The 22,892-nt window shown below is 43.2% G+C and overlaps 1 protein-coding gene across 5 annotated transcripts in view; it reads right to left on the bottom strand.

Annotated features, from left to right (window-relative positions):
- The window catches only part of LOC117188775 (NPC intracellular cholesterol transporter 1), a 250,321-nt gene that overhangs the window by 201,998 nt on the left and 25,431 nt on the right, over positions 1-22,892 (bottom strand). For all 5 annotated transcript variants that reach the window (XM_033393141.1, XM_033393139.1, XM_033393143.1 and 2 more), the window contains exon 3: positions 16,867-17,037. In XM_033393141.1, coding sequence (XP_033249032.1) covers positions 16,867-17,037 — 171 coding nt within the window. The remainder of the gene's footprint in view (positions 1-16,866; positions 17,038-22,892) is intronic.

Genomic DNA, 22,892 nt, shown 5'->3' with positions numbered 1-22,892 from the left:
CGGGGGATTTGGCACACCACTAGAGTAAAAAAGTCTAGAGTTTTCTGTGGCAACCCTGTTTATAACCTTTGATAAAGTTATTGTTAGATTAAATAACAAATAAATAAAAGCCACTCAGAAAATTTAAATCGAAGTCTGCGGTATTCGAGGTCAGAACAGTGGGTGAAGAAGTGAGAACTGAAACCTCTTCTTCCTCGGCCCGACAACTTCATCAGAGTCTGCTGAGTCGGTATAACATTGCCAATAGTTTCTTTGTTCAGTTTCCCTTACCGCATATTTATGTATATCTCTAATATTTCATACGTGAGAAATGAGTTTCGTGCCTGCCTTGCTAGTTCGTCTGCGGGACAACTCTCATCAATGTAACTGTGTCCGAGCACCCATATTAGGCAAAGACCGAACTTGTCTGGTTAGAGATGGTTAGAGATGTTTACTTAATCGCTACTTGAGCCTATATAGAGGTAGGTTTGAAGACAATGGGAATGGGTTTTCTGATTACTACAACATCTGCTTGAAACACACTCAAATAATCCGATCTCAAGATCTAGTAGATAAGATCATTTATTATTATTATACTGTATTTTCAATTTGTAAGGGCGGAAAGCGCAAGGAAAAAAAAAATTATTTTTATTTATTTTATTTATTTATTTATTAAATTAACAAATTATCTGTTAATAATGGTGCTTAGTTACTAAAGGCGGAAAAAGATAAGTTAAAAGTTAGCTAAATTTAAATGATTATAAATATTGCATGCAATTAGTTTAAGAGACAGTTCAGGGGATAGGGTTTGACAGAGGGAGTTATAATTATGGCATAAAATCATGGTTCATGATCAGCATAATTAGACCTACATATGGGTAGACGGATAGGCCTAAAAGTACGGGTAGGTCTAGATGGAACGGCCAAGTCAATCTGACCCAAGAAGGAGCTTGTGCACGAACATTACGCCATTGCATATTCTGCGATGGTGCAACGACGGCAGGTCAATAAGATTTAGCATAGACCGGTAGGGTGGCAAGATTCTACCCGAGTCCCAGTTAAAGTTCCGAAGGGCAAAAATTAAAAATTGCTTTTGCACGGATTCAATAACAGCCTGCTGCTCCTTATACTGCGGGCTCCACACACAAGAACAATACTCCAATATAGGACGTACTAACGAGATGTACAGTTGTTTCGTAACGTACGGGTCGTCAAACTCCTTGGACCAACGCTTGATGAACGCTAAAACACCCTTAGCTTTATTTACAGTTGCAGCTATATGGGTGTTGAAACACATCTTATGATCAAAAAGGACTCCGAGGTCATTTGAACTCGAAATTCGCTCAAGGACATGATTTCCTAGAACATATGAGACAAAATGAGGAGCGCGACGGTAAAATGTCATAAGTTTGCATTTGCAAAGGTTCAGAAAAAAAAGAAGATTAGTTGAACACCACAATAGTAGTTCACTTAGATCCAATTGAAGGCGTGTGTGCAAATACCAATCAGAGTAAGAAAGACAGATTTTGACATCATCAGCATACATTAGTGTAGTAGAGTATGTTATAACTTGAGGAAGGTCATTCACAAATAAAATAAACAGAAGCGGGCCCAGATGACTTCCCTGTGGCACACCTGAAGTAACATTAACAGTATTTGACAACACGTTAGAAAACAAAACACGTTGAGTACGGTTAAAGAGATAGGACAAAATCCAATCTAGAAGATTCGTTGGGAACCCTAATAAAGAGAGCTTGTGAATAAGCAGAGCATGGTTCACAGAATCGAATGCCTTGCTGAAGGCATTATAGTCTCTGAGATCTAGGCGCTAATGTTTTGCGCTAAGCAAAGCCAGCTATGATACGTGTGTGTTAGAGAGAGACAGGGCGAGAAAAAATGATATTGTTTTCTTGATTCTGACTATAATAATGATACGATCCAACTCAGATTCTGCAGTCTAGAAGATATGGACAGTCTCTACGATTCTGGTTTTCTCGTATCTTTGAAATTGTGGATGCCACAGATTTTCGCCCTTTGTGGGGCGGAAGTGGGCGGGGTTTTGAAATATACTTGTAACAGTGACATATCACAGAAGTCCGGATATAAAATGTCGTTGCTCTAGCTCTTATAGTCTTTGAGCGGACGGACGGACAGACAGACATGGCTCAATCGACTCGGCTATTGATGCTGATCAAGAATATATATACTTTATGGGGTCGGAAACGATTCCTTCTGGACGTTACACACATCCAATTTCGCCAAAAATCGAATATACCCCAATACTCATTTTGAGTATCGGGTATAAAAACGAATCTTTATTGAAAAGGGAAGGAAATAGATTACCTATTGATGAATTAACATTTAATTGACACCATTAACAAGGCAATTTAGCTTGTGCCTTTTGAAAATATATTTTTTTACACAACCTCTTAATTGGCTCAAAATAATTGAAGCAACAACACTTTTCGGTTTGGTGATAACAGCTGACGCACCCCGATTTGGTTATCGGAACGTTGGCAAAAAATAAATGTTTGCGCATAACATCACAAATGTGCGCGTAACAGCACAGACTGTTTTCAAAACATGCGCGTAACAGAACATCAGGGTAAAGACAGCTGTTTCCCATATTTCATTCAAAATGTTGGTGCAACAAATAACTTGTTGACCATTAGCAATTGAATTTGTAAATGCATGCTGTTACTCACAGCTTGTCAGACTTCTTAAATATAGAGGTGTGGCATCTAAGATGTTTGTATCTTTTTAAGTCGCGCACCTTCTGCCGTCGTTTTACTTCAAAGCAAGCCATTGAAAAAATAAAGACATTTTTATCACGATATATATTTACAAAACTGCAACATATCGATAACAAAAATTTTTGAAAACTGTGGAAACGAAACGATTTGGTTGAAAGCATAAACCGCTAAAGTAAGTGTTCGGATTTGGTATCTACACTCCTGTTAGATTTCACTATAAAACGTAAATCTCAAAATTTCGGCCCAACCCCTTCCAAAAGAAACAAATCAATTTTCAGTGGCTACGCAGCGCCCGACGACATGTTCAGACACGTTTTCTGTCTCTCCCGCACGCACACATTGTCGCTCAATGTAGCCATACTGACTATGTATCGGGTATAAATGTAGAGCTGCGGTCGCCGCAGCATCTCACAACGTTCCCCCTCGTTTATAATGCGAAGACCCGCTCAAAGGACAAACGCTTATATCGAGCCGTAGTTATCCAACGAAGAGTACGGACGGTATTGTAGAATAACTCCAAGCAGTCGTCGTATTAAGAATTGCAGGTAGTGTCGATAAGTGCATATATGTCGTATATTTCTGTGATTCGGTATATAGGGCGGTTGAAACGGGGAACGTAACTGCCTCTAGCTTACATGCTAAGAAAATATCGAGCGCCGTGCGGATAGGAAGAGCGCACAAAGCCGAGAAAACGAGAGCGAGCCAGAGGGCGATGTAACTGGCTGTTACCTAATAGCGGTACCCAGCAGCGATAACAGGCTGTTAACATAGAATACTAAAAGCGCGGTTGCCCTGTTACAGCTGTTCCCCACTTATAAAAATGTACTAAATGCTAAGTGTGCCTAAAATTTTGTTCGACTTATTTCTTATTTTAAAAATAGTTTATAGAAATTAGCGAATCTTAGCGATACAAAAGCTCGGAACACTTCACAGTCCAGGTTCAACCGGAACTGGAATTCCTGTGTGTAAAACGGATTCTTCCCGCTTTCACTATATTCATTACTTGTTCGTATATTCCACCTTCTTCGGATATCTCTATTTATGAGCAGCATTTGTCCGCTTTAACCGCTGTTTCATCCTCGCTATCAGATAAAGATCATATGATAGTTCTTGTTGACTTCAACTTGCCAGGAACTGTTTGGTCTTCGGTAAACGAGTATAGTATCCTAGTGCCCATGTCACGACATGACTTTGTTGACGGCTTGCTTGACCTGTCCTTGTCTCAAGTCAACCATGTGAAAAATTCCTTGGGTCGATTGCTTGATCTGTGCTTTGTATCGGATCCGACCTTAGTGTTGTTAGCCCGAGCCCTTCCGCTCACTATACCTGAAGACGCCTACCATCCTACTTTCGAAGTGTCGCTAGATATAGGACCAACTGTATTGGATCGGTCGAGTAGGCCACCTGAACGTTTCCGTTGCTTTCGTAAAGCCGAGTTTACGAATCTTAATAATCTAATTATGGATTTTAATTGGTCCGCTTTGTACTTGTGCACTGATGTCATAAAAGGCACAAACATTTTTTACAATGCTCTTGGCACATTTTTTGATTCTTGTGTCCCGCTTTCTTGTCCAGCCTAAAAATATTAAAATAAAGACTTTATAAAAAATTTCAAGAAGTTGGTTCTTCTACTTCTCACTCTCTCTATGTAACAGCTCGGTCAAACTCTTCAGTTCTTAATGCACAATGCTATAAGAACTACCTATCTCGATGCAGGATATGTTTTTCTCAGTACCCTAAACAGTTTTACTGCTCGTAAACAGTAAGCGTAGAACGTCCGCACACCCATCCTCGCTATCATTTTGTAATACGTCGGCAAATAATGATCAGGCAATTGCCGATCTTTTTGCCCAATTTTTCCAAACCACCTATTCTGAGGAAAGCTTCTCTGGTCATCCGTACCCATACGGTTTACCGAGGTCGAATGGCATTCTCAGTCCCTTGTTAAATGAATTTTCTTTACTTCATGATCTTCGAGTAGTTAAGCCGGTGTTTTTACCGGGTCCAGACGGGGTTCCAGGTTGTGTACTCAGGTACTGCGCAGGCTCTGTGTGGACCCTCGTTTAAACAATTCACCCTATCCATTGATTCTTCTTGCTTCTCCACGATCTGGAAGGAATCGTTTATAATTCCTCTCCATAAAAAAGGTAGCAAGTCTGACGCAAAAAATTATAGAGGAATAGCAAAGTTATCCGCTATCCCAAAATGTTTGAGAAGATTCTAACTCCGCACTTGCAACATCTCTGCAAGTCACTTATATCTCCAACTCAGCATGGATTTATAAGGCGGCGATCAACCACCACGAACTTGTTAGAGTTTACCTCTTTCATTATTAAAGGCTTTCAAAGTAACTTACAGACGGATTCGACTCTGTAAACCATTCCCTTTTAGCGCATAAACTTGACCTTTTAGGGATTCCGCCCAACCTCCTGAGATGGATTTCTAGCTATCTTTGTTCCAGGACTCAAAGAATCCTCTTCAAAAACTCCCTCTCTTTACCAGTAAAGGTTTCTTCGGGAGTACCACAGGGCTGCCATCTATAAACATACTCTCGAGTACTTATGTATGCGGATGATGTTAAACTCTGTGTCCAGTATAAGGACAATTCATTTCATTCTCGCTTGCAATCCGATCTCAATAACTTTCAGTCTTGGTGTTGTGCAAACTTGTTACACCTTAATACCTTGAACTGGAAAGTTATGACATTTTATCGTTCTAGCCCTTTGTTGGCTCCCTATACCCCATTTAGTGGTTCTCTTGAGAGAATTACCCTGGTGGATGATGATCTGGGTGTTATGCTAGACCCCAAGTTAAAGTTTTCTAAACACGTTTCTACCATGGTAAATAAGGCCATGGGCCTGCTTGGGTTTATAAAGAGGTGGTCAAAAGAATTTGAAGACCCCTATATAACAAAGACTCTCTATACGCCCTTGTTCGTCCGATCTTAGAATACGGCTCCTGTGTATGGTGCCCTCAGTACAAAGTACACCGGGACCGTATAGAATCAGTACAAAAAAAACTTTTTACTCTTTGCTCTGCGGGGCCTTAACTGTGATGAAGGTGTGAGACTCCCATCTTACTCTAGTAGACTGCTATTAGTAAACCTCCCATCCTTAGTTAACCGTAGAAAAATGCTTGGTGTGATTTTTATGCACAACTTGATCAGGGGTGACATAGACAGCCCTGATCTGTTGAGCCGCATAAACTTCACGATTCCTATTAGACCTACTAAATATTTTATACCGTTGTTCCTTCTACTTTGTAGATCGAATTATTCCTTGCATGAACCGTCTAGGGTCTTATGCTCGGATTAAATTGCTAATCCTTACACACCTTTCTAGTAATTAGTAATTAGTAATTGTAGTGGTATTGTATTTTGAATGCATGCCTAGTTCTCCCAGTAACTTTAATGCTAATTTTCCTCGAATATTAGTCTAACAGCTATCTTTCCTGCATGCTCGCGTAACAGCCTTCTGCTGGTTTCAGACGGGCCACTTGACGGTGTAGTAATTGCATCGCCTCTTGCAAGATGCAGTCGTTGCATGTCAACGTCCAAGATAGAAAACAGTATTAAACTGAAATGTCTGTGCCATTGTCTGTCAGACCAATCAAAATCCCTAATTAGATTATTAAGCTTCGTAAACTCGGCTTTACGAAAGCAATGGACACGTTCAGGTAGCCTACTCGACCGATCCAATACAGTTGGTCCTATATCTAGCGACACTTCGAAAGTAGAATGGTAGGCATCTTCAGGTATAGTGAGCGGAAGGGCTCGGGTTGACAACAGTAAGGTCGGATCCGATACAAAGCACAGATCAAGCAATCGACCCAAGGAATTTTTCACATGGTTGACTTGAGACAGGGACAGGTCAAGCAAGCCGTCATCAAAGTCATGTCGTGACATGGGCACTAGGTTACTAGACTCGTTTACCGAAGACCAAACTGTTCCTGGTAAGTTGAAGTCACCAAGAACTATCATATGATCTTTATCTGATAGCGAGGATGAAACAGCGGTTAAAGCGGACAAATGCTGCTCATAAATAGAGATATCCGAAGAAGGTGGAATATACGAACAAGTAATGAATATAGCGAAAGCGGGAAAAATCAGTTTTACACACAGGAATTCCAGTTCCGGTTCAATACGGACTGTGAAGTGTTCCGACGTGAAGATACAGTCCACTGCAATCAGAACCCCTCCTGCACGTCAAGCGAACGGTCCTTTCTAAAAGTTGTGTACCGACCTGCCAAAACTTCGGAACTAAGAATGTCCGGCTTTAACCAGGTTTCAGTAAACACAATAACGTGGGAAGCAAATGCGACACTATCCCGGAAAAGAATGCTGAGTTTACTACGTAAGCCTCTAACATTCTGACAAGTTACTAAAAGAGAAGTTAGTTTTTTGGAGAGGTCGAAGCAGGACGAGAAGACGGAAGAGGAAGTTGAGGGTGGCACAATGGAATGATTTCTAAGAGTTATGGGGGCCTATTTTTCTTCTTAGCCTTGAACTCCTTCACCACCAAATGCTCTGGCCAAAATTTGGCAGAGCAAATGGTGTCAAAGTGAGTTGTGGAGACACTTATCTTGAACGAAGATATCTCCCTGGCATAAGAGAAATTAATCTCCACCTTTAAACCCACGGCTTTTATTTTGCTTTGAATAAAAGAAATTACATCATTCGATGTGAGGTCAGGGGCCAGCCGTTTGACAAAAACTTGTCGTTTTGGTGGGACTCCCACCAGTGGTTTGGGCACCACAGGCCTAGTACCTGTGTCTAGTACTAGCCTAGTACTTGTGGTGGCAATATCCGGAGGTCCGGAACGTCTATTTACTGGTGGGATCGGGATGGACGGGACAACTAGTGAGCTTGCGGACACTACGGACACGGACGCTGCAGACGTACTTGGCTGCACATTCTCCGAGGCGATGAATTCGGCTACCGAATCTGCATCGCCAGCAGCTGTCGTTGCCCTTGGAGTGGCAAACGAGATCAACCGCTGCACACTTGGAGTGGTCGGAGTCAGTTTTTCGGCGGCGCACGGCTGAGTGACGGTTGGTACTTGCAGATCCCGCGGAGTGGTCTTTTTACGCCTCGGAGACTCATTCAGCAGTTGCAGACTGCCAAATTGATACTCCATGGCTAGGAGACGATCGTATTGCTTTTTAAAGCCAACGGTCAGCTCCTTAAAGCCCTTCCGCGTCTGCCTCATAAATGCCACCATGTCATTCTCCACCGCACGGCATGCCTCGCAACTGTAATGCTACCCATTACGTTTGGCTATTGCATCACTCACGAGGCCAGAAAATCCAGCGCATTTTGCGTGCACTACGCTGTCGAGAAAGAAAGAACCGTTATTGAAGTTGAGGTGATAGCGAGAGAGTGATAAAACAACAAAAGCTACAAGACGAGAGAGAGAGCTGTAATGCAATGTAATTTACTCACGGCAACAACACAAACACAACAAGCCGACGCCGAACAATTTTAAGTTCAATAAATAATAATTAAACACAAATCAAAAGGCATGCACTCGCGGAATAGAATAGATTTCCAGATAGTAGGTGAGTTAGGAAGGTATTTAATGTTTATTTAAGAAAACTGTTCAAAGTGACCGCCACGATAATTATATATTGATCTCTAACAACACTGCGCATGTGCCCTGCTGCATATCGATGTTCTCATATCGATATTCTTCTTTCGGCGTCTGTCTCTTGCGTATGTTACTCGGAAGCACATATAATTCTGTATACTAATCTTCTGCTGTCTTACAAATAAAATAACTTTAACAGGTTATGGGCCCAGACACCAATTCACCCAGAAACAGTATAAAACAGAAACAGTGAGAAACAATAAACATTGTTTGGTGCTTAGTGAAAAGCAGTGCTAAAAAAAATGGCATAGACTCATTAGTGTATGTGTGTACATAGAAAGGCAAAAGAAGAAGTTGAACAAATTCGCATTGTGTTTTTTTGATTAGATTTTTGCAGCGAATCGGACCGTTGCCGCGGTTTAAAGTCCAAAATAAAGCAGTCCCAACGGATCAAGAAACACAAAAGCAAACGGAGACTCAAGTGTGTATACCAAAAAGTGCGTATGCCAAGCCGCACAAAACCGCGAGTGTGTATACCCAAAAGTGTGTATACCAAGGCATAGAAAATCCCGAGTGTGTGTGTGTAAATAGCAACTCGGAGGGATACTTAAAAGAAAACGAAAAAACAAAAGAAAGACACGGACAACAGTATTGTAGTCGTAGTTGCTTTGTGCATGAGACGATCGACAGTTACAAATTTTGCACTGTGGGACAATAAGTATAAAAAATGAGTGGAAATATGAATTTCAATATTGAGAAACTGGACGAAAACAATTATAGCACATGGGAAGTTTTGATGAGAAGTGTTCTCATACAAAATGATTTGTGGCCAATCGTCAGTGGTAAAATTGAGCTTAGTGAAAGTGCAACAAATGAGCAACGTGCAGCTTTTGAACTAAAGGATCAAAAGGCGTTGGCGTCAATTTTACTTTGTGTTAAATCGACCCAACTAAACAATATTAAAAATTGTGTATCGTCGTCACAGGCATGGCAAAAGCTAAATAAAATTCACAGGCCAAGCGGACCAGCAAGGGTAGTGCTTTTAATTAAACAATTGTTGACGTTAAAAATGTCGGATGGTATAAGTGCACAGGAATATTTGCGGAAATTCCAGGTGGTACACGAGGCTTTAGCAGAGGTCAACATAAAGGTTGATGAAAAGATCTTATCAGTTGTGTTGCTAAATGGTTTGCCTAAATCGTATGAAAGTTTTGTTGTTGCGATTGAGACGAGAGATGATTTGCCGAGCTTGAGCATGCTAAAAATAAAACTTTCGGAAGAAGCGAATAGGCAGGAACTACACGTCAGTTATGACAACAACAATTTTAAGAAAAACTTTAAGAAGGGCAAAAAGTGTTTTAAGTGCGGAAAGGAAGGGCATTTTAAATCGGAATGCCGTGCTAAAAGCAAGCAGGAAGGAGCAAACAACAAGGGCGCAAACAGTAAAAGCGGGGAAAGATTGGGTACAATGCTTTGCGTAACCGAATATGCCAAAGTGGAACCAGAAAAATATGTACCAATCCTAAATTTAGCTAAGCCAAATGACCAGATGTTAAATGCATGGTGCATAGACATTGGCGCAACGGCGCATCTATGTTGTGACAAGGAACGCTTTGTGTCGTTCACGGAAGATAATCAAAAAGTATTTTTAGCCGGCGGTAAATCACTTATTGCTGAAGGGCATGGAACTGTTCAAGTTAAGTTCGGTGATAGATCCGTTACGCTGGAAAATGTTATCTTGGTACCAGATTTGCAGTACAATTTTATATCGGTCACAAAACTATTAAAACATGGAAAAAAAATTGTGTTTGAGAAAAATCAAGCGATGATTTTTAAAAACGGAAAAATAGTTACATATAAAGGCACATCTGGAAAATGGATTGTTTATGGTTCAGGACAATCAGGAAAAGTGTATGAACATTGTAAATGTTGAAGCAGATGCATTCAAATGGCACAATAGGTTCGGCCATGTACATTTTGACGCATTAAAGGAAATGGTTAACAAGGAGATGGTAATAGGTCTCAAGGGCATATACAAGCCAAAACAAGTGTGTGCAACATGCGCAAAAAGTAAAAGAAGAAAAGTCAAGGTTTTACGTAGCGACAATGGCCGAGAATACATATCAAACGTTTTTGATAATTACCTAAACCAAAATGGAATAAAGCGAAACTTAACAGTGCCATATACACCTCAACAAAACGGAGTTGCAGAAAGGGCCAACAGAACATTGGTAGAAATGGCAATAAGTATGCTGCTGCATGCTGGGTTAAGTGAATGCTATTGGGCAGAAGCGATTCGAACTGCCACGTATTTGCGAAATAGAGTGGCAAGCAGCTGCTTGAGCGGGGTGACACCTTTTGAAATATGGACAGGTAGAAAGCCAGTGGTATCGCATTTAAGAGTTTTTGGCTCAGTAGCGATAGCTCTAGATAAAACAAAGAAATCAAAGTTCGCACAGAAAGGCTTAGAGTATATAATGGTGGGCTACTCGGATACAGCCAAAGCATACCGTTTGGTCAGTAAAGAAACCAGGAAACTCGTAGAGAGTAAGGATGTCATTTTTGTAGAACCTGAAGGGGGCAAACTAGATGCATCATGTTCCAATGACATGGCATCAATTGAGGTTCAACAAAACCAGGACTCTGAACCCGAAATGGATAGCGAGCAATTTAAAGATCCAGAAAATGAGCCAGAAAATCAGGAGGAGATTAGGTCTAGTAATGAAATTCTTGTAATTCCAGAACCAATAAGAGGACCAGGACGCCCAACCATAGTACGGACGGGCAAACCAGGACGACCAAGGAAGCAGTATCATATGCTCAATGCGATACTGGCAGCAGACGTACAAGTTCCACAAAACTACGCACAAGCTGAACGGTCTACTGAAGGCGAGATATGGAAAGCATCAATGAAGGACGAGTACGAATCTCTCGTGAAGAACGGCACGTGGTCGCTTACTAAATTGCCTAGCGGGAAAAAGTCCATTGGATGCAGATGGGTTTATGCAGTTAAGTCCAATCCGGATGGAAGCGTGAACAGGCTTAAATCACGTCTGGTGGCGAAAGGTTGTAGCCAACGCTACGGGATCGACTACAAGGAAACATTTGCACCAGTTGTACGCCACGCAACTATCAGGTTGATAATTGCACTTGTAGTCGAACATGGTCTCCACCTACATCAAATGGATGTTGTCACGGCGTATCTCAACGGCGAATTGGAAGATGAGGTTTTTATGAGACAACCTGAGGGCTTCATCAGCGAAGTTCACCCAAATCACGTTTTGAGGCTTCACAAAAGTATAAATGGCCTAAAACAATCAGGAAGAGTGTGGAACTCTACGTTGGATGCAACGCTGAGACGCATTGGTTTTATACCGACTGTCAACGAACCCTGTCTGTATTGTAAGCCAGGTAAAAATATGTGTCTAATAGCTGTCTACGTAGATGACATTATTTTGGCGTGTAAGGACCTAGATGATATATCTGATATCAAGATAAAGATCGCAGCAGAATTTCATGTGGTTGACATCGGGCCTATGCAATACTTTTTAGGTATTGAGGTGAAACGTGAAGGCAGTACGGGTGCGATTTCAATCAGCCAACGGAAGTATATTAGAGAGTTGCTCGAACAGTACAATTTGAAAGATTGTCGACAGACGTCCACGCCTCTTGAAGCTGGTTACCAGGTGGCATGCAACAAAGAGGACTGCCGCAGGGTCGACATCACATCGTTCCAAAAGCTAATTGGAGAGTTATCTTATCTTGCTGTTATGACTCGTCCGGACATTGCGCATTCGGTGAACAAATTAGCACAACGTAACAAGGATCCTCATTCCGAGCATGAAGCGGCAGCCAAGCACATCCTTCGATATTTGGCAAAAACTATCGACTGGGAGATATGCTACACAAAGCAAGGAAAGGCAATTGAGTGTTTTGTTAATGCAGATTGGGCAAGTGATATGACGAACCGAAAGTCATTCACTGGCTATGTATGCATGTTGGCAGGAGGAGCGGTTTCTTTGTAGTCAAGAAAGCAATCGACGGTTGCCCTCAGTTCCACGGAGGCAGAGTACATAGCCTTATCATCTGCAGCAAAAGAGGCGATATACTTTCGCAGCCTACTGATTGACTTGAAGCTGATGTCCAAGGAGTCAGCTATTCAGATGTACGGCGACAACATTGGAGCACAGCAGCTTGCTAGAAACCCCATGTTTCATGCACGTACAAAGCACATCGACGTCAAGATACATCATATTCGAGAGGTTCTCAAGAGAGGTGAAGTCAACATTGCGTATCTGCCAACCGATGAGATTTTAGCAGATGTCCTCACAAAGAACTTAGCCAAGGTTAAGCACCATAAATTTGTATTCGCATTTGGTTTAAAAGATCGTTTATAAGTGCTTGACATGTTATTGGATATTAGTTAAGTATATTTAAAGTTTGTAAGCATGCGTTGTGTTGAGGAGGAGTGTTCAAAGTGACCGCCACGATAATTAGATATTGATCTCTAACAACACTGCGCATGTGCCCTGCTGCATATCGATGTTCTCATATCGATATTCTTCTTTCGGCGTCTGTCTCTTGCGTATGTTACTCGGAAGCACATATAATTCTGTATACTAATCTTCTGCTGTCTTACAAATAAAATAACTTTAACAAAAACACCGGTTGTTTATGTAAAACAAAGGGAAAATATGCGGAGCGCAAAACAAAAACGCGTCTGATCTACGAAAATGAACGAACGAACTTTGATGGGTGCAGCTCTTACAAGCAGCTGGGAGAGAAGTACAAAATCTACGAAAGAACGCTCGCAGTTGATGGCGGTTTGGCCCCGAAACAAAAAGACTCACAGCCATTCGGAAAGAAGTCCAATTTCACCAAATATGAAAGAAAGCAACACTGCTACAATTGTGGATCCCAGGAGCATCTACGCAATGATTGCCGAGCTGCATTAAAGTGTTTCCGCTGCAATCAGACTGGACACATGTCTAAGGATTGCCCGAGTGCTGCTGCCGTAAACGTTGCATACGAGGAAAAACGCCTAAAGTCTCTAAAAATTAACGACGTGCAAGTCAAGGGGCTCATAGACACCGGTGCAGATGTTTCCCTATTAAAGATGTCAGTGTTCGGCAAAATGAGTGGTGTCCATCTGCAAGCCAGTTCGTCAACTTTGAGGGGACTTGGAAACAACATCACACGCTCCGCTGGGCATTTTACGGCAGAAGTGGAGATCGACGGAATGCGACTGGCACACAAATTCCTTGTGGTGGCCGATCATGCCGTCGGATGCGAATTGTTTCTTGGACACGACTTTATATCCAAGTTCACAATGACATCAACGCCAGGAGGATATAAGTTTTCTCCCCTGCCGGGGGAGGAAACTGAGGACACCAAACAGATAAGTATTTACAACGTGGTCGAAGCAAATACTGACATAAACATTCCATTGCAGTTCAGAGATGCCGTCCAATCAATGATTCAGGACTTTACTGAAAAGAAGCAGACTGCAGTGTGCCCGATCATGCTGAAGATCGTACTGGACGAGAAAATAACGCCGTTTCGACATTCGCCAAGTCGAGTGGCCATGAGCGAAGCCGACGTTGTCAAGCAGCAGATCGATGAATGGGCCAACGCTGGGATAATACGACGCTCATCATCAAATTTCGCCAGTCGGACTGTAATTCTCAAGAAAAAGGATGGGAGCAGCCGGGTCTGCGTGGACTATCGTCAGTTGAACAAGATGGTCTTGAAAGATTGCTTTCCCGTTCCAATCGTTGAAGAGGTGCTGGAAAAACTGGAAAATGCTAAGGTGTTCACCATCACGGACTTAGAAAATGGGTTTTTCCACATTCCTGTGGAAGTAAGCAGCAAAAAATATACGGCGTTCATAACGAAGGAAGGCCTCTTTGAGTTCAACCGTGCGCCTTTCGGTTTTTGCAATTCGCCAGCAGTTTTCATCCGTTTTATAAGTTTTGTATTTCAAAACCTTATAAATGACAACATTCTTGACCTGTACATGGACGATATCATTATACACGCTGAAACCGCCGACGAATGCCTGGGAAAGCTGAAGAAGGTTTTTGATGCAGCAGCTGAATACGGGCTGAAGATGAAGTGGAAGAAGTGCCGATTTCTGCAGTCGACCATTACATTTTTGGGTCATCAAGTTGGAGGAGGTGAAATCAAGCCTGGATTGGAGAAAACCAAAGCCGAGAGCAAGTTCCCGATGCCGAAAAACATAAAGGCTGTGCAGTCGTTTTAAGGATTAACTGGGTTTTTCCGTAAATTCATAAGAAACTATTCGCTAATCGCCAAACCACTGACCAATCTGCTGCGAAAAGATGTCCCATTTAAAATGAGTATGGAGGAGCAGCAGGCGTTCGCTACATTAAAGGAAGCATTGGTGAAAGAGCCGGTCTTGAAACTTTATCGCAGGAATGCAAAAACCGAGATACACACTGATGCGTCAAAGGACGGGTTTGCAGCGGCGTTGTTACAATGGCACGAAGGACAATTGCATCCGATCTTATTCTGGAGTAAGAAAACCTCGGAGTCTGAAGCACGACAGCATAGCTATATACAGGAAGCCAAAGCAATTTTCCTAGCGTGCAAAAAATTTCGTCAGTACATACTTGGAACCAACTTTAAGCTCGTAACGGATTGCGCTGCTTTCAAGCAAACGTTAAGCAAGAAGGACGTTCCGCGGGAGGTAGCCCAATGGGTCCTGTACTTGCAGGACTACGACTTTGAAGTGGTACACAGACCAGGAGAACGGCTGAAGCATGTGGATTGCCTGAGTAGGTACCCAATTGATGTCATGATGGTATCTTCGGAAGTCACAGCAAGAATTAAGAAAACCCAGCAGGAGGATACGACGATCAAAGCAGTTTCCGAAGTTTTGAAAAGTAAACCATATGACAACTTTAAGTTGAAGGCTGGTCTCGTATACAAAGTGGTGCAAGGCACGGACTTGCTGGCAATACCGAAGTCATTAGAAAAAGAAATAATAACCGACGCTCACAACGCAGGACACTTTGCCGCTCAAAAAAATATGCATACCGTACAGCAGAGCTATTGGATTCCACATCTGGAAGGAAAAGTAATGCAGATCATAGGAAACTGTTTGAAATGTATAATCTACAACAAAAAGCTTGGCAAAAAAGAGGGATTTCTGCATCAAATTGACAAAGGATCACAGCCGCTGTATACTATACACGTGGATCACCTTTGGGCCTATGGATGCTACTTCAAAGCAGTACAAGTACATCTTCGCAATGATGTATGATAGCTTCAGTAAGTTCGTATGGATTTATCCCACAAAAACAACAGGAGCAGACGAAGTTCTCAAGAAGTTAAGGGAGTGGTCTGATGTATTTGGTAATCCGGCACGCATAGTAAGCGATCGTGGAGCAGCATTTACATCTTCAAGCTTTGAGGAGTTTGTCAAGGAAAAGAACATCGAACACATATGGAGCACCACAGGGGTACCAAGAGGAAACGGACAAATTGAACGCGTAAACCGATCTATTCTGAGCATCATTTCCAAATTGTCGTCGGAGGAACCTGGAAGATGGTATAAGTTCGTACCGCGAGTTCAGAGGGCTATTAACAGCACTGTTCATGTGTCTACAAAGCGTTGTCCATTTGAGCTGATGATCGGGGTAAAAATGCGTTGTGGACCGGATAGCGACATACTTCAGCTAATAGAAAAAGAGATGGTTGATAATTTTGAAGACGAGAGGCAAAAGATGCGACAAGAGGCAAAAGAAAATATTCAGCAGGCCCAGGACAGATACAAGGAACAATTCGATAAAAAGCGGAAATGCGAATACGGATACAAGGTCGGAGATCTCGTAGCCATACGTAGAACACAATTTGTAACCGGAAGAAAGATGGCCAGCGAATTCTTAGGACCATACGAAATAACCAACGTGAAACGAGGCGGACGCTATAATGTTCGGAAGGCAGCAGACGTCGAAGGACCAAGCAATACGACCACAAGCAATGATAACATGAAACTATGGAGCTTTTCTGTAGAAAACGAGGACGCATGGTCATCAGGGACTGATGACTAATCAGGATGACCGAGTGTAAGAAGGAGTGGGCCAGCTGGCCTATTGAGGGGGCAGCGGAGATAAGCAACAGCAGTTATAACAGCAGCAGAGGAACAGCTGATTAGCAGCAACAGCAGTAGTAACAGCAGCAGCAACAGCAGTAGTAACAGAAGCAGATCAACAGCGGACAGAGAAGAAGAGGAACCGAGCGAAGCAGTGAAAAGTAGAGAACAGCAGCATACGGACGCGACTCAAGCAGCAGCAGAAAATCAGCAGAAATAAGCCGTAACATTAAGAACTTTTGTAAACACACATACCAGGCCACCGCGATAATAATACGAATAAACAATACTCTAAATAATATCTTACATCTTACATTACAATGACAGACTGTGCCATTGAAGGTCATCACTGTATATTAAAAGTAGATTTGATTCTTGATTTTAACAAGTTTTCAAATTCGCAAACTAGAGGTTTACCATATGTTGTACGTACCTGATTAGTATCGCAGCAGAACTCCGTTTGACTTTCATCAAGTAGAAAGCTGCAACGCTCTTTTAGCAAATTTAAGCCATCTTTAGGCATTGCTTTCGCTGTCCCATTATAGGAACAGTATTGATTATGATTAAAGGCATCAGTATTACATACTCCAAACCATACACAGTCCTAGAAGTAAAAAATTGTTTAAAAAAAACCAAAATTAAAAAGAGCATACCTAAAAAAATGTATCACATTATTCAATTACTAAATTAAATATTATATTAAAGGCGGGTTGCTTACACAGTGCTTACTTCCCTGAGACCAGGTCGGCCTGTGCCGAGGATCAGTCAGGCATGTGGGCTCAAACAAATTTTTATAGGGCACAGACTCTTACGTAGAGCTAAGACCCTTGATATTTTTATGATTGATTTCAACTAAAACGTCCATTATTACGGAAAAATTAAAAGTTAAATAATTAACAAATTATATAACATACTAGCTTTAACATGTCTTTGTCGCTGTCTCGATTTGTCAAGATCTTGTCGAAGCCTCGCTTGCAGAAGCACACAAGCCAGCCCATTAGCCAATTGGCTGAAGAAGGTGAAGTTGGCCTCGGCAGTGCTACCTGATTTCACGTTGGAGCAGAAAAAGGCTCCTCAAACAAAAAGGCAGCGCTCGCAAGAGGCGCCTGGACCAGCTGTAAAACGGTCCAGAGTACTGTCCAACATGTCCTTTGCGCAGATAGCCAAGGAGAGGACGCTGGGAGGCGTACTCGACAGAGGCAGCGCTGAGGGGAAGATACCCAGGAGCCAGTGCGTGAACCACTGCTTCGAGCTCATTGAAAAATACCCCGCTACCGTCAGTCTGCAAGGACATGGGGTGGTTCCAGGGCAACATCACAATTATAGCCTGCGAAGACTAGAAGCTCGTCGCAATGGACTGGAGCGGGGTGCCCAATAGACCGAGGGCGAGACCGAGGCTAAAGCGCATCCTCAATATGTTGCACAGGTGCAACCTAAACCTACCGACCTCTGACTGAAAGGTAGTCAAAGTTAGACGACGCAATTTCCGACTAACCAGGCTGTGCTCGTGCTCAACAAAGAGTCACTGGCCCCGATAGAGGAAGCAAAAATCGAGCTGAACTTCCACTTCAGCTCAGTCACCATCAAGTTGTACAAGTCGGATGCAGCGACCAAGGCGCGTCCTGTCGACAACCCAGTCGAGCAGGACGTTGCCTCGGAGATCGAAGCTCTCGATGACCAGCTAGAGCCGGCCCAAGAAGGCTACTCTTCGGACACGGAGCTAATGCTGGACTTCGAGTCCATGTGCCGAACGAGGGTCTCAGACGAATCGGACTCCGACATTACAGTAGTGGAGAACTTTGAAGATGGTCCTAATACTACTTCAAACCAATCGCCACTACAGTAAAGCAGCATCTGCTGGCCTTATACTCTGCTTGGATGCGAGCAGAGCCGGCGTAGTCCTAATCTAGGAGCCTTGCGTAGTGGAAAGCAAGGTCTGTGGATTAGCGACAAAGGAGTACAAGCTATTGTAGCCCAAAACGAAGGTAAAATCCGTACCTGCATTCTTGTTCCATAACTTTAGAAACTGTGACACCTGTGTGGCGTGCCTTGAGCTGTAAAGGATACACCTAAGACTGATGTCATCCTATATGGATCACGATGAATGGGATACCTCGTTCGCAAGCTATAGCGAGAGATCAGACATAGGCCTATTAGGGGAGCTCGGACACAAATGTATGGGTTAGTCACTCTTCAGCTGTATCCTTAACTCTAATCCAACAATTTGTAATCGGGACAACTATTCATTGACCTCACCGTAGTGTCTCACACTCACTGTCAGACATGGTCAAGAATTGAAAAGTCCACGTGGACCACTGATTCTCTGACCACAGGTACATCGAGACGATACTATCTCGGGAAAGCCCAAAACCAACTGACTATATCAACCCCAGGAAAGCCAACTGGGAAAAATATAGCACAGCCCTGGAGAAACTACTCCCCTCTTAAGCCCCAATATGCCCGGATACGAAGGACGACCTAAATAGTCTTGTAAACAGGTTCACGGCAGCATGCAACATGCACAAAACCCAAGGGGAAACAGCAGCCGTTAATAGCTCATAAGTCACGTCTCTCTTAAGGTTTCTGTTATCGCGCTCATTCTATGTAAGCTCTCAGTACACGCACACACTTATGTAATCTTATCTTATGGGTCACCGCTTTGACCCTTCCATCTGTCTAGTCTTTCGTTCCTCTTCGAGGCAAAACGCCTAGAGGCCATGGCCTCTAACTAAAACACACAAACAATAACAATGTCACTACACATTCTACTTGATAATCATTTCTCCGGGTGCTCAATCATCGAGCCGTCACATCTCCCCAGAGAAGGCTCGGTAACCTCGATGGAATACATTCGCACAAAACGGAACATAATCTGGGAAGTAAACCGCTTCAATCCGTTCAAGCCGTCAGGTCCGGACTCCGGACCCCGGACCAGGTAATTCCGGCCTGGAGTGGGGGTGAACTGCCACTCACTCACCCATACGGCACTTCTTCAGGCTCCCTGATCACTGTAGTGTCTTCTAATCGGAGGTCATATCAATCAAGGAACCTCTGAAATGCTTTCATTTCAGTTGCCGTTATGTCAGCTCGTATAAGCATTTATAGCGACAGCCAAGCTGCGATCAAATCGCTAAATGCCACTTCCTCGCACTCGGTCACCGTGGCAGACTGCCGCTGTGTAGCGTAATTTGGATTATAATTTGTATTAGAAAAATATTAGGATCGAATTTGATGAAGTCTAGTGTAAGTTAGGCTAGGGCAAAGCGGGAGCCCATTAAATTCTCGCTCTCTCGCTCTTGGCGAATTCGCCCCGCTTTGCCACCGTAGGTACGATAGGCTTAAAAGAAATTGTTTGAATATAGAGGAGTCGACAAAATCTATTAAAAACGAACGCACGCATTTATTATTTTTTCGTCGTAAAATACATTAATTTGCAGCCACCCAAAGTTTCGGTATTTCATATTTAGAAAAACTATTCTAAAATTTGCATGCAGTCGGTTGTGTCTTCAAACTCTGAGTAGCGACCTTGCAAAAGGATGGTAGCCGAGCTTAGCTTGATGTTTTGCCTTTTATTTCTTTACGAGATGGCTCAGCAATTTGCTATCAGCTTTATATAGGTCCTGGGCCACCAGGACATTGAGGGCGATTGTATAGCAGACGAGTAGGCCAGATCTTGTACTACAACCCAACTTCTCCCAGACAAGGAGTATACAAGAGTCTACAGGACCAATACAAGCGACTAAAAGACGATAGGTTGCAATTAGAACCACGATTTCGCATAACTCTGCAAACATGGCGGCTTTAGACACCATGTCTCACAATGCAGGAAAGGGAAGATCCAAAGTGGTCTATTCCAAGTGTGATGGGCTTATAAGAAATCTTGACTGGCTGATCGTTTCGCTGCAGTCGGCTGTGTCTACAAACTCTGAGTAGCGACCTTGCAAAAGGATGGTAGCCGAGCTTAGCTTGATGTTTTGCCTTTTATTTTAGTATCGCAGCTTTTCAAAGTTTGATGGTTAAGTCTCTTTGGATATTCTCATTTCGGAGGTGCCAAGGTGCCCGATTGATGGTTTGCAGGATTCTGGACTGTGCTCGCTGGATAATGTCGACGTTGCTTCTGCTTGCGTTGCCCCATAGCTCTAAGTCAAAGTCTAGATAGGTTTCAGCACGTAGTTTTACAGGAGGACTTTATAGTCTAAGCTTAAGGAAGAGCGAGCGATTAGTGGACAAGTAGTAAAAGAGTAAAAGTAATATGATTGCATTTTTTTTCCCCTTGTAAGCGCCAATCTGATGGTGTGTCTTTACTGGTGCATCTGGTTATTTAATATGGGTGGTTATGTTACACATGTATATGAATAGCGGGGGGTGTCTATGATGCGGCGGTATAAACTATGCGTGCGGTTGGGTTCATCTAGAAATTTCGACTAACTTCCACTCCACAAAAGAAGTCGAGCCAAAAGGGAATTGAAAGATCAGGCGATGCGACGGTCCAATGCAAAACGGTACACATCGTTGTATGCGTGTGCAGCTGCGGGCTTTAGCTATACGTGTGAGAACATTACAGCTATGTTTTAGACACGAGCAATAACAACACAGCTATGCGCGTAAAAATAGTTACCTAAGCGGTGCAATACACTCATGAGTGTATGAATAGGGCAGTTGTAATATACATGAACATTGAACTAAAAACTACGAGGCTCATTTCTCAACATACCGGCCCCCCTGAACGACTGTTCAAAACAAGGGAAGCACAGCAAGTTTGGTAATAGGTCTCTTCTAAACTCCTCGGCCTGTTTTGACGGTGACCACTCGAACCCTCTCGTCTTGGCCAGGATGAACTTCGGTGATTCGCCCAAGCAGCCACTTGCTAGGCGGTTGATTCGGCTCCTTCAGTACCACAAGAGTGTCCACGGTTATGTCGTTGGACTCCTGCTGCCATTTCGTGCGAGGTTGCAAGGAAGTAAGGTATTCCAGACTCCAACGTTTCCAGAATCCTTGAACCTTGGCTTGCAGTTGTCTCCAACGCTGCAGTCTATTAATGTTGACGTCTAACATGTGAGGTTGACCTGTAAGAAAATGAGCGGGGGTAAGGGGGTCCAAGCTGTGATCTCTGGGCGCGCACAGTGGGCGAGAGTTGAGTAAACCTTCAATCTGAGTTAAAATTGTTGAATATTCCTCGAAAGTCAGCGCAATGCTACCAATTACTCGACGAAGGTGGAGTTTGATAGATCGTACGCCTGTCTCCCAAAGACCTCCAAAAGGCGGGGCAGACGGCGGAATGAAGTGCCAGTTGATTTCCTGACTCGTCAGAAAATTAGCAATTTCTGCTATCCGTTGCATCTCCGTTAGTTCCTTTCTGGCTCCATGGAATGTTGTGCCATTGTCAGAGTACAAATCGGATATGGGGCCACGTCGAGACCAAAACCGTTTGAAGGCGGCGATAACTGCAGGAGTCGTCAAATCACTGACGAGCTCGATATGAATTGCTTTGGTGGACAGAAAACCAAGATGCCAAACCAAGCTTTGCCAAACTTCGGTGTTTGGCGTAATCCAGCGTAATCCAATCCAGAATGTAGAAAGCAGCGGGTGGGCTGAACGCGAAAGGCAGGAAGATCAGCCATCAGTTGTGTGCTCGTTCCTTTGCGCTGGAGGAAGCATATCTTGCAGTTGAATACAATTTTGCGGACTATGTTACGGGCTCCAAGGATCCAGTACTTCTGTCTCAACGTGTGGAACATAAATTCGACTCCAGCGTGTAAGGATGTGACGTGCTGGTGTCTAGCTAATAAAACAGCGACTGGTGATTCCTTTGGAAGAAGTATGGGATGTTTTGCATCATAGGTTGCCATTGAATTTCCAATGCGTCCTCCTACGCGCAGAATTCCTTGGTCGTCAACAAATGGAGTGTAGTGAATCAACTTGGATTTTTGAGAAAGGGCTTGTCCAGTGCTCAGCTGTTTGTACTCCACTTGGAAGAACTCCATCTGGACATGTTTGATTACCCTAGAGCGGGCATATTCAAGCTCCCATGACGATAAAAACGAAGCAACGAAGTCGATGTACAAAACGAAAGCAATAGCTAATTGTCCGCAAGAGATGTGACCAGGAGGAAGCATTGTTGATCATACAGTTAAGATCATTTCCTGCATAGGAAATGTGTAGATTAACTTGGGGCTTGACCTTTACTTCCATCCGCTCAGCGTCCTCAGTCGACAGTGCGAACTTTGTCTTAGCAGGTGGCCAAGTGCGATGTGATTGGGAAAGCCACGGTGGTCCATTCCACTACAGTTGATGTTCTACACGATCCTTTCGTAGAAGTCCGCGTGATGCACAGTCCGCGAGATTGTCCGCAGTGCGAATGTGTTGCCAGCAGCTACGTGGGCAAGCTTCCAGAATCCCAGCAGTGCGATTGCCAACATAAGTGTTCCAAGTCCGTGGGGGTGATGAGAGCCAATGCAG

Source organism: Drosophila miranda, chromosome 4, assembly GCF_003369915.1.
Source record: "Drosophila miranda strain MSH22 chromosome 4, D.miranda_PacBio2.1, whole genome shotgun sequence".
Taxonomy (NCBI): Eukaryota; Metazoa; Arthropoda; class Insecta; order Diptera; family Drosophilidae; genus Drosophila; species Drosophila miranda.
The sequence above is the reverse complement of the archived record's forward strand: the minus strand, read 5'-3'. Positions and strand labels throughout refer to the sequence as shown.